The 13,131-nt window shown below is 41.6% G+C and overlaps 1 protein-coding gene across 1 annotated transcript in view; it reads right to left on the bottom strand.

Moving 5' to 3' along the window:
- Positions 1 to 7,168: 7,168 nt before the first annotated feature.
- LOC117509611 (proton-coupled folate transporter-like) overlaps positions 7,169 to 13,131 on the bottom strand; it is a 33,322-nt gene continuing 27,359 nt past the window's right edge. Inside the window, exon 6 of the mRNA XM_034169356.1 lies at positions 7,169 to 7,272. Coding sequence (XP_034025247.1) covers positions 7,245 to 7,272 — 28 coding nt within the window. The 3' untranslated portion in view covers positions 7,169 to 7,244. The remainder of the gene's footprint in view (positions 7,273 to 13,131) is intronic.

Below are 13,131 nucleotides of genomic sequence, written 5' to 3'. Positions count from 1 at the left end.
ATATATATATATATATATATATATATATATAAGGTGTGCTGGTGATAATATAATGATATACAGTCAGGTGCATAATTTCTCTAACAGAGAGAACACAGTGACCACACCATATGATTACATTATTCAATTACGTGATTATAACGTTATATTGCCACACATTTTGTCCCAATGCATGAAACAAAATTTTTTTTTATTTATTTATTTATTAATTAATATTTTTGGGTGGAATAAATCTTTAAAAGCTTAACTTTTTTAAGCATTTTTGGGTACATTTAACATTTACAATTATAGATAGGACCTGAAGTACTACTTTTTGTGCAATACTGTGTGCTCCTGAAAGTGCAGTCTTATAGGCTCTAGAGACGTACTAACTGATTTAGTTAAATTGTAAATATATTTGGAGTGAAATCAAATTTAAAAATGGCAAGTCACGCTCTTGAATCACAGGTAGGTGGCGCAGTCTCAAGAGAAATGCTCTGAATCAATGTCAGTAGAAGCAGCAGTCTGCAGCCTGAGAATGCAGCCGTAAACATGCAGCCTCCGGCTCTGCAGACACATACTATTGAGAGTACCAGGAGATGATGGCATAGTCAAAATGACATGGGCTCAAAGCTGACATAAGATGTTTCTTGGTTTCCATATACAGATTTCTGGCTTGCCTATAGAAAAACTTCAATTTGGTGTTGGATTTCTTTGACACTGTCAGCTGTTTGGCTTCCACTAAGTGACTGGTCAAGCTCAGTACCCAAGTATTTAACACAGGATTTTATTGATGATTTTTTTTTGACCATCACAGGTGATGTCCATTGACTCATTACCTCTGTGGTTGGAGCTAAAAAAGATTGATCCCATCTTACCAAGATGAAGAGAGAGCCTGTTTTCGATAAGCCACTCCTTGACTGATTCAAGTTCCAATGACATGCTGCTGTATATCAGCAGTGTTTTTGCCAGCTATCAGGAGAATAGAATCGTCTGCATACAGCAGGAGTTTGCACTTTACTGCTGCAGGCATATCGTTAACATATACTAAGAACAATAAGGGTCCTGATATTGACCCCCCTGGAACACGACAAACCACTTTTGCAGGTGAGGAGATAATGCCACCAAGTTCCACACACTGCTGCCAATTCCCTAAGTAGGCATTAAACCACCCTACAGCAGGTTTCTGAAGCCCAATAGCTGAATGCAGTCAACTAGCCACAAATGTATCTTGAGTGAGACTTTAGATTGTGAGGGGTTTTGACACTTTCCCTTTACAAACAGCACCCTAAACCACTTAGTGTTCCTGACCAACATGGTGAGCACAGAATAGCGGAGTTTAGACTCAGACTCACTTTTATTATCACTCGACCCTTACAGGCAGAACGAAATGCAGTTTCTCCAGGTCTTAGTGTAGTTAACTGGGACAATTTTTTTTTAACCTAACCTATTGTATAAACTTTTGCAATATAAACTTTTGCAATGTGCAACATGCCCACTCCTGTGGCCATAGAATATATATACAAGGCACAGGGTCGGCAGGAGCAGCAGCAGCGTTAAGAGTATTAAGAAGGTGACAATGTGCATGTAGTGCAATGTTCACAGTTTGATGGTGGATGTTGAACTGTTCAACAATCTGACAGCATTCGGGCAGAAGCTGTTTTTCAGTCTGGATGTTTTTGCCCGGATACTGCACAGCCTCCTTCCAGAGGGAAGGGGTGTGAACAAACTGTATGCAGGGTGGGTGGAGTCTCAGAGGATGCAGGTGGCTTTGTCTCTACATCTGGAGATGCAGATGCCCCCAGTGGGTGGTAAGCTGCATCCGATGGTCCTCTGTGCAGACTTCACCACCCGCTGCAGCGCTTTCTTCTCCGCCACTGTGCAGCCACCATACCACACAGGGAGGCAGCAGGACAGGACACTCTCCACTGCACAGCTGTAGAAGGCCCCGAGGACGTCTGTGTTCAGTCCGGCCCTTCCCAATTTCCTCAAAAAATAGAGATGTTGGTGGGCTTTCTTGATGACAGCCGTGGTGGTGGTGTGCCAGGTGAGAGTGTTGGAGAGGTGGACTCCAAGATACCTGAAGGAGGAGACGATCTCCACCACTGCTCTGTTGATGTAGAGGGGGAAGGGGGTGGTGGGGGTTGACCTGCAGAACTCAACAACTATCTTCTTGGTTTTCTGGGTGTTCAGGATGAGGTTGTTGTCTCTGCACCACCGTGTCAGGTTCTCCACTTCTCGCCTGTACACTGTCTCATCCCCTTGGCTAATGAGCCCGATCACTGCTGTATCGTCTGCAAACTTAACAAGATTATTCTTGTGCTGGGCTCTGCAAACGAGGTCATCAATGTGTACAGCAGTGGACTGAGCACACAACCCTGGGGTGAGCCAGTGTTCGGGATGATGGTGGAGGATGAAGTGGTGTTGATCCTGACACTCTGTGGTCTCCCAGTCAGGAAGTCCAGGATCCAGTTGCACAGTGCTGAGGGGGCTCCTAGTTCAGCCAGCTTGGAAACCAGTTTCTGCGGGATGATGGTGTTGAACGCAGAAGTGAAGTCCAGGAACAGCAGCCTTGCATAGTTTAATTCGCAATTGTGCACCTTTCAGAGTGGCCTTTTATTGCGGGCAGTCTAAGGCACACCTGTGCACTAATCATGGTGTCTAATCAGCATCTTGATATGGCACACCTGTGAGGTGGGATGGATTATCTCAGCAAAGGAGAAGTGCTCACTATCACAGATTTAGACTGGTTTGTGAACAATATTTGAGGGAAATGGTGATATTGTGTATGTGGAAAAAGTTTTAGATCTTTGAGTTCATCTCATACAAAATGGGAGCAAAACCAAAAGTGTTGCGTTTATATTTTTGTTGAGTGTATATATAAAATTTGAATCAAGGGTCTATCATGAATTGGCAAAGGATGACTGTACACGTTAATGTGCCACACTTTCTGCATAGAGTCAGTGTATATATTACAACAAATTTAGGATACTTTTTTACTCAACAGATGAATAAAATAGAAATTTCCTTAAACAACATCCAGAATAACATAACATTTGAATGACATATCTGATAGAAATTGATAAAAAGGAGTTCAGAAATATGTAAGTTTATAATCAAACTGTGATGATCTATTTCCATGGTTAACAATGTACTTGTGCGTAACTATTATGGGACAATATACTTTATATGTAAATCATATATTTTCTGTCAATGTTTTCAATTGTATTGGAATCAATTTTTTATGACCAATTAATCTCAATATATATATTTGTTTATAATTTGACTGTAATCGATGTAATTGCTGCTTACTACACACACAGAGTGTGTCCTCTTCTACATCAAGTGCTGTGTAGAAAACATCATCAAGGACAGACGCATCTGGGTCTTTCCAAACAGGAAGCCCTGGATGACAAAGTCCAGGCCCTGATCAATTCTTCAACCTGTCCCTGACACATGCCACCGTCCCCGCTTCTGATGGCCTCCACCATTGTACCCATCCCCAAAAAACCTGGACATAGACAGCTTGAATGATTACAGACCCATCGCACTGATGTCTATAATTATGAAGTGCCTGGAGCAATCAGTTGCTTACAGGGCAAACCGATCTACAGAGGACACCATCACCCTCACTCTCCACACTGCGCTGAGCCACCTGGAGAACAAGAAGAACTGTGTGAGGGTGCGCTTTGTGGACTACAGTGCAACGTTTAGCACCATCATATTGGACATTCTCATCACCAAACTGCTTAAATTACAGATCCCCCTCCCCAAATGTGACTCGATTTAAAATTTTCTGACCAGCCACTCAGTCTGTGAAACTTGGCCCCTGCCACTTCTCCACACTTGCACTCAGCACTGGTTCCCCTCAAGGCTGTGTTCTGAGCCCTATACTGTACGACTACGACTGCTCTCCAACCCACCCAACCAACCAACCACATTACAAAATATGCGGATGATACCATAGTGGTTGAACTCATCTGCGATGGGGACAAGACAGCGTACAGGGCAGAGGTGGAAGAACTGTTGCTCTGGTGCTCAGAGAACAACCTGACCCGAAGACATAAGAACTCATCATGGACTTAAGGAAGAACAGACAGGACCACCCCTCCTCCTCATAAAGGGAGAACATGTGGAAACTGTCACCACCTTCAGGTTTCTGGGCACCCACATCTCTACAGATCACCTCCAACATCAGGAGTCTGGTTAAGAAGGCTCCGCAGCAGCTACACATCTTCGTTTAAGAAGGCTCCGCAGCGGCTACACATCTTCGGTGTCCTCAGGAAGAACAACCTGGACACGAAGCTGCTGCTGGCCTTCTATCACTCCTCGGTGGACAGCGTACTGACATTGTCTGGGTGTGTGGTACACAGGCTCCACATCTGAGAACAAAGGTGGTAGACAGGGCCATGAACACTGCCCAAAAGATCATTGGCTGCCTTCTGCCCAGCCTGGAAACCATCACTACCTATCTAGTACATGGGCCAAGCAGGTTTTCGGTACCACTTAAGGTGACGAAACAACACTTAGAATCCAGCCTCAGTATACCATGCCCTACACAAAAATGTATAACATCCCAGGGTGGTAGCTGTAGCCAGCTAGGGGTCAATGAAGAATTACACAGAGATCAAAATGTAAAACTGCTCCAGTCATGTTAAAAACTAGACTACATTATTTGTCTGATCATAATGATTCTAAAAAGGTATAGTTTGGACTATCTGTGACTGAATGTTCTGGAGTTATGGGGTAAAAACACAAATGGTGACAAAGGTCAGTTTCAGTTTGTACAGCAGTCAAAAGTTAAAGTTGCTCCAATTTCAGTAAAAGAAATTATGCCAATTATTGTTTGGGTTAACAGGGTTCTAAAAAGGAATAGTTTGCACCATCTGTCATGCTTAGTTAACACGTTACAGGGTAACATATGTCACAAGTCATAGAATCCAATGGACGTCGACCTTGTTTGACCTTTATTTTGGAGACCAAACATTCAACACAGTCAAAACTATTTCATTTATTAATCCTTTTATTTCAACCAATAAATAATTGAAATGTTATATTTTTCTTCTTGTTCACTAATCACGGTTATGGTGGCCACTAAGGACCCTGTTAGTTGTTATGGTTACTAAAATGAAAATATAAGGATCGCTCTCTGGCATTGGTGTGCCGTTATTATCAAAGTGCAAAAATAAAGCTGAGGCTTTGCTTCATTACAGCCTCTGTAAAACCTGTGACAATCACATGTTAAATTAAAAAAGGTTTCCATTTATCTAAAACAGGTTCTTTGGTCTTCATTCTTCTGGGGTGATAAAATAAAAAAACTTGTGTTAAAATCAGAATTCTCCCCCGGTGTCACGGATGAATGATGGATTTCTCATGTCAACGTACAGTGGGGTAAAAAAGTATTTAGTCAGCCCATGATTGTGCAAGTTCTCTGACTTAGAAAGACGAGAGGTCTGTAATTTTCAACATTTATTTCATACATTTATGTCCTCTAGGCTGGACTATTGTAATTCATTATTATCAGGTTGTCCTAAAAGTTCCCTGAAAAGCCTTCAGTTAATTCAAAATGCTGCAGCTAAAGTACTGACGGGGACTAGAAGGAGAGAGCATATCTCACCCATATTGGCCTCTCTTCATTGGCTTCCTGTTAATTCTAGAATAGAATTTAAAATTCTTCTTCTTACTTATAAGGTTTTGAATAATCAGGTCCCTTCTTATCTTAGGGACCTCATAGTACCATATCACCCCAATAGAGCGCTTCGCTCTCAGACTGCAGGCTTACTTGTAGTTCCTAGGGTTTGTAAGAGTAGAATGGGAGGCAGAGCCTTCAGCTTTCAGGCTCCTCTCCTGTGGAACCAGCTCCCAATTCGGATCAGGGAGACAGACACCCTCTCTACTTTTAAGATTAGGCTTAAAACTTTCCTTTTTGCTAAAGCTTATAGTTAGGGCTGGATCAGGTGACCCTGAACCATCCCTTAGTTATGCTGCTATAGACTTAGACTGCTGGGGGGTTCCCATAATGCACTGAGTGTTTCTTTCTCTTTTTGCTCTGTATGCACCACTCTGCATTTAATCATTAGTGATTGATCTCTGCTCCCCTCCACAGCATGTCTTTTTCCTGGTTCTCTCCCTCAGCCCCAACCAGTCCCAGCAGAAGACTGCCCCTCCCTGAGCCTGGTTCTGCTGGAGGTTTCTTCCTGTTAAAAGGGAGTTTTTCCTTCCCAGGGGGTCGTTTTGACCTTTGGGGTTTTTACGTAATTATTGTATGGCCTTGCCTTACAATATAAAGCGCCTTGGGGCAACTGTTTGTTATGATTTGGCGCTATATAAATAAAATTGAATTGAATTGAACATAGGTACACTTCAATTATGAGAGACAAAATGGGGGGGAAAAAATCCAGGAAATGAAATTGTAGGATTTTTAAAGAATTTATTTGTAAATTGTGGTGGAAAATAAGTATTTGGTCATTCACAAATAAGATTTCTGGTTCTCACAGACCTGTAACAACTTCTTTAAGAAGCTCTTCTGTCCTCCACTCGTTACCTGTATTAATGACACCTGTTTGAACTTATCTGTATAAAAGACACCTGTCCACAGCCTCAAACAGTAACTCCAAACTCAACCATGGCCAAGACCAAAGAGCAGTCGAAGGACACCAGGAAGAAAATTGTAGATGTGCACCAGGCTAGGAAGAGTGAGTCTACAGTAGTCAAGCAGGTTGGTGTGAATAAATCAACTGCGGGAGCAATTGTAAGAAAATGGAAGACATACAAGACCATTGATAATCTCCCTCGATCTGGGGCTGTTGCCCAGTGACAGCCCCAAAACATTACTGCTCTAGAGGTCTGTATGGAGGAATGGACCAAAATACCTACTACAGTGTGTGCAAACCCGGTGAAGACTTACAGGAAATGTTTGACCTCTGTCATTGCCAACAAAGATTATGTTACAAAGTATTCAGTTGAATTTTTGTTATTGACCAAATACTTATTTTCCACCATAATTTACAAATAAATTATTTTAAAATCCTACAATGTGATTTCCTGGATTTTTTTTTTTTTTCTTATTTTGTCTCTCACAGTTGAAGTGTACCTATGATGAAAATTACAGACCTCTCCCATCTTTCTAAATAGGGGAACTTGCACAATCAGGGGCTGACTAAATACTTTTTTATCCCACTGGAATAACAGGATGAACCTTTGTTGTCTAATGGGCTCCTGCTTTTTCTTCGTCTTTAGGTCGGGTTGCTGTGGAGCCTCTGTTCTCACCTCTGGTCTATGCATTGCAGAGTGCTAGAAAAACATGGAAAAACCCCCACAGCTACTCAGTTTCAGGTTTAACAGACATTTGTTGGCAGCCAGACAGCTTTTTCCTAGTGTACAACACGCTACATCGTAAGACGACTCAAAACATAATTATAGTGCATCCAGAAAGTATTCACAGTGCTTCTCGTTTTTCACATTTTGTTACGTTACAGCCTGATTCCAAAATGAACTCATTTTTCCCCTCAAAATTTTTCTCACAACACCCCATAATGACAACCTTTAAATTTTCTTTTCAAATTTATTAAAACATAAACTAATAAGGTATGTACATAAGTATTCACACAATTTACTCAATACTTTGTTGATGCTCCTTTGGCAGCAATTACAACCTCAAGTCTTCTTGAATATGATGTCACAAGTTTGCACCTATCTTTGGGCAGTTTTTGCTCATTCCTCTTTGCAGCACCTCTGTAGCTCCATCAGGTTGGATGGGGAGCATCAGTGCACAGCTATTTTCAGATCTCTTCAGAGATGTTCAATCGGATTCAGGTCTGGACTCTGGCTGGGCCACTCAAGGACATTCACAGAGTTTCCCTGAAGCCACTCCTTTGATATCTTGGCTGTGCGCTTAGGGTCATTGTCCTGCTGAAAGATGAATCATCGCCCCAGTCTGAGGCCAAGAGCGTTCTGGAGTAGGTTTTCATGTAGGATGTCTCTGTACTTTGCTGCATTCATCTTGTCCTCAATCCTGACTAGTCTCCCAGTTCCTGCCGCTGAAAAACATCCCCACAGCATGATGCTGTCACCACCATGCTTCACTGTAGGGATGATGCCTGGTTTGCTCCAGACATGATGCCTGGCATCCACGCCAAAGAGCTGAGTCTTTGTCTCATCAGAGCAGAGAATTTTGTTTCTCATTGTTTGAAAGTCCTTCAGGAGCCTTTTGACAAACTCCAGGTGGGCTGCCATGTGCCTTTTATTAAGGAGTGGCTTCCGTCTGGCCACTCTACCACACAGGTATGATTGGTGGATTGCTGCAGAGATGTTGAGAGTTGTCCTTCTGGAAGGTTCTCCTCTCTCCACCAAGGAATGCTGGAGTTCGGACATGGCCATCAGGCTCTTGGTCACCTCTCTGACTACGGCCCTTCTCCCCCGATCACTCAGTTTGGACGGGCGGCCAGCTCTAGGAAGAGGCCTGGTGGATCCAAACCTCTTCCATTTATAGATGATGCAGGCCGCTGTGCTCATTGGGACCTTCAAAGCAGCAGAAATGTTTCTGTACCCTTCCCCAGATTTTTGCCTTGATATAATCCTGTCTTAGAGGTCTACAGACAATTCCTTTGCCTTCACGCTTGGTTTGGTTTGTGCCCTGACATGCACTGTCATCTGTGGGACCTTATATGTAGACAGGTGTGTGTCTTTCCAAAACATGTCCAATCAACTGAATTTACTCCAGGTGGACTCCAATTAAGCTGTAAAAACTTCTCAAGGATGATCAGTGGAAACAGGATGCACCTGAGCTCAATTTTGAGCTTCATGGCAAAGACTGTAAATACATATGCACATGTGATTTCTTACTTTTTTAATTTTTAACAAATTTACAAAAAAATCAAAAACCTTTTCACATTGTCATTATGTAATTGTCAATGTGAATTTTATTTGTATAGCATATTTTTAACACTAGCTGCCCAAAGTGCTTCACATGTTAAAAACAATATCAAAAACATTACAAAAACAGGGCAGTTAAAATCCAATACAACCCCAATTCCAATGAAGTTGGGACGTTGTGTAAAATGTAAATTAAAAAACAGAGTACACTAATTTGCAAATCCTCTTCAACCTGTATTCAATTGAATACACTACAAAGACAAGATATTTAATGTTCAAACTGATAAACTTTGTTGTTTTTGTGCAAATATTTGCTCGTTTTGAAATGGATGCCTGCAACACATTTCAAAAAAGCTGGGACATGGTATGTTTACCACTGTGTTACATCACCTTTCCTTATAAACAAAACTCCGTAAGCGTTTGGAAACTGAGGACACTAATTGTTGAAGCTTTGTAGGTGGAATTCTTTCCCATTCTTGTTTGATGTATGACTTCAGTTGTTCAACAGTCCGGGGTCTCTGTTGTCATATTTTGTGCTTCATAATGTGCCAGACATTTTCAATGGGTGACAGATCTGGACTGCAGGCAGGCCAGTCTAGTACCCGCACTCTTTTCTTACCAAGCCATGCTGTTGTAACATTGGCAGAATGTGGCTTGGCGTTGTCTTGCTGAAATAAGTAGGGACGTCCCTGAAAAAGACGTTCCTTGGATGGCAGCATGTGTTGCTCCAAAACCTAACACACCCCCATATCATCACAGATGCTGGCTTTTAAGTTTGTGCTGGAAACAATCTGGATGGTCTTTTTCCTCTTTTGTTTGGAGGACACGACGTCCATGATTTTCAAAAACAATTTTAAATGAGCTCGGACCCAGAGAAGGCAGCAGCGTTTCTGGATGTTGTTGATGTATGGCTTCACTTTGCATGGTAGAGTTTTAACTTGCCCTTGTAGATGTAGCGACGAACTGTGTTAACTGACAATGGTTTTCTGAAGTGTTCCTGAGCCTACGTGGTAAGATCCTTTACACAATGATGTCTGCTTTTAATGCAGAGCCGCCTGGGGGATCAAAGGTCACGGGGCATTCAATGTTGGTTTTCGACATTGCAGCTTATGTGTAGAAAGTTCTCCAGATTCTCTGAATCTTCTTATATTATGGACTGTAGATGATGGAATCCCTAAATTCCTTGCAATTGAACATTGAGAAACATTGTTCTTAAACTACTGGACTATTTTGTCACTCAGTTGTTCCCAAAGTGGTCATCCATGTCCCATCTTTGTTTGTGAATGGCTAAGCCTTTTGGGGATGCTCCTGTTATACCCAGTCATGATACTCGAAATTATTGTCCTAAACTCTTATTGAGTGTTGTTAGAAGGAAAGGTGATGTAACATAGTGATAAACATAACACTGTCCCAACTTTTTGGAGACGTGTTGCAGGCATCCATTTCAAAATGAGCAAATATTTGCACAAAAACAAGTTTATCAGTTTGAACATTAAATATCTAGTCTTTGTGGTGTATTCAATTGAATATAGGTTGAAGAGGATTTGCAAATCATTGTATTCTGTTTTATTTACATTTCACACAATGTCGCAACTTCATTGGAATTGGGGTTGTAAACAAAAGACAAGTTAAAAAAAAAAAAAAACCCAGACACATACAGCTACATTGTGTGAAATGTAAATAAAACAGAATACAATGATTGTATTGTATTAAAAGCCAAAGCAAAAAAAGGTAAGTTTTAAGAGCAGATTTAAAAGTCTCTAGAGTTGGAGCTGCTCTGACATGTAAAGGCAAACTGTTCCAATGTTTGGGGGCAGCCACCGAAAAGGGCTGGGGTATCGTGTGTAGAATTTTAAGGAAGAAAATGAAGTTCATCCATTTTGAAAAAAGGCTGTAACATAACAAAATATGGAAAAAGTGAATCATTGTGAATTCTTTCTGGATGCACTGTATGAACTACAGAGAGGGCTCATTTAATCAGGATCAAGGGTCAAAATGGGACTTTATTTATCTTCTCACTCATCTTCAACCGCTTAGTCCAATTAAGGGTGGCAGGGGCTGAGGCCTATCCCAGCAGTCATGGAGCATGAGGCAGGGTACATCCTGGACAGGACGCCGGTCTGTCACAGGGCCACATATAGACAAACAAACACATTCACACCTGCACACACAGCTATGGACAATTTAAAGTTTCTAATCCACCTAATCTGTGTGTCTTTGGATGACTGATTGATTGATTGATTGATTGATAGAGGGGCTTTATTGAACATGTACAAATTGTACATAAGACAATAGGATCTTAATAATTAATTAAACAATTGCAAATTATCAAGAAGACAATGCTCATATGGTCGAGGGTATGTTAGCATTGCATTATATTTACACTTGTGCAGCGTTCTTTGGAAAATAATACATAACTCAGTGCTAAAACATCCTTGGCCGTATGAGCATAAAAATAGGAAACAGAATGTGACCTTCTGACCTCTTGAAATAGGTCAAGGTTAGCCATCTTTGAACTTATCCAAGGTCTGTGTCCCAAGAATGTTCCTTGTGAATCTGAAAGCCCTGGCAGTAATAGGACTAGACTTATGGTGAGCACCAACAGACGGACAGACACAAAGTCTACGCAATACCTGATGGCCATATTTTGGCCTCGGGTAATAAATTCACAACCTGTACCTCATTTTGCAGTGTCTTTTTGCAGCAAAATAAGCTAGACAGAATTTATATCTGCTGTTTCATTTTGAGTTTCACAGGTGAACCGTACCATGGACCCTTGTAACTGAACAGAGTCCCACTTTTTCAAAAGGACCATGGCCCATTTGTTTGGTCCACACCAAAGTCCAGTCCGTTCCAAAAGAGCCAAACTCTCTGAGGAAACAGACCACAGTCTGACTGAAATGGTCCAAACATGGTAAGTGTGAAAACAAGCCCAATCCAAAATCAAATACACTACTCTCCGCCATTGGGTTCAACTACTTCCTTGGACCTTCTAGAACACCAAAATCAGGTGCCACCATTGTCAAACTCATTTGGTCCTTCCCGTGGCAGCCATTTTCAAAATGGCCGCTACAAACTTGACTAATGCCCAATAACCTATTTCTGGACCTCTTTTTTTTTTTTTTTTTTTTTTTTTTTTTTTTTTTTTTTACTGTTAATGACTTTTAAATCCATATTGGAGTGTAAGAGGGGTATTTTGGGGTTTGCTGGAAAAATGTGTTTGGCGGCCGTATTGGATTTCAAAATGGCTGCCCAAAAATTAACAAATGCTCTATTTTGAGTATTAAGGCACATGGAGACATGATCTTGGTGTCTGGCATCTGACAATACCTTGCTTATTCAAGATGGCAATGCTACATTCCACTCAATGACAAATATCCCAGAATACTTCAGCCTGATTGCCCATAAAGTGTTTGACACTATGCCTGTGACTGACTTTCTGTTCAGCACTGACATGTATGCTGAAGATTCTGTGAAAACCCAGGAAAGGGACCGGAGAGGCTCAAGTGAGAAACTGATAATATCTGGCCCAAAGACAAAACGTCCAGCAAACTGGAAGAACTTCCTGCAAAATGATGACAATAAAACGCAACTTGTCGAAACAATGGCAGGAATATGGTCAAATGATTCTTTCGGGCCAAAACTGATTGACAGGAGTATTTTAGTAGTCACACAGGGCCACTGCTTCCATTTAGAAAGCCAGGATGGCAGCTCAGTAGTCAGAACAGAGATCAATTCCTTGTACTCCACGCAAGAGGAGACAGACACCAGGGTTGTACTCTGCTGCCTCTATGCACAAGATCAAGGGTACAAAACAGTACGTGTACGGTCTCCTGACAGTGACATCTTCTTCTTCACCATGCTTCAAAGATGACCATTACAGTGCTGTTTGATACAGGTACAGGTGACAATAAAAGACTGATTGATGTAACCGAGCTTGCAGGCACATATGGGCAACCACTTTGCACAGCTCTGTTGGGACTCCATGCCTTCACTCGTGACTCAACAAGTGCCTTCAACAGTATTGGCAAAGTGAGGCCTCTCAAGCAAGTGTTGAGGTCTCATGAGTTCCATGGTATTGATGAACTTGGAGACAACTGGGAAGTTAAAGACAGTCTATATGCAGACATAGAGAAGTTCACCTGTATCATGTATGGCAAAACACATTTAACCTCAGTTGATGAGCTGCGTCATGACCACTTGAAAGAAAAGTGTGGGGCCCCAGATGGAACAATAAATGTTGACAGACATATTGACCTGTGCCAACTGCCTCCATGC

Source organism: Thalassophryne amazonica, chromosome 4 (genome assembly GCF_902500255.1).
Source record: "Thalassophryne amazonica chromosome 4, fThaAma1.1, whole genome shotgun sequence".
NCBI classification, from domain to species: Eukaryota; Metazoa; Chordata; class Actinopteri; order Batrachoidiformes; family Batrachoididae; genus Thalassophryne; species Thalassophryne amazonica.
Note: the sequence above shows the minus strand (reverse complement) of the source record. Positions and strands in the feature narration are given on the sequence as shown.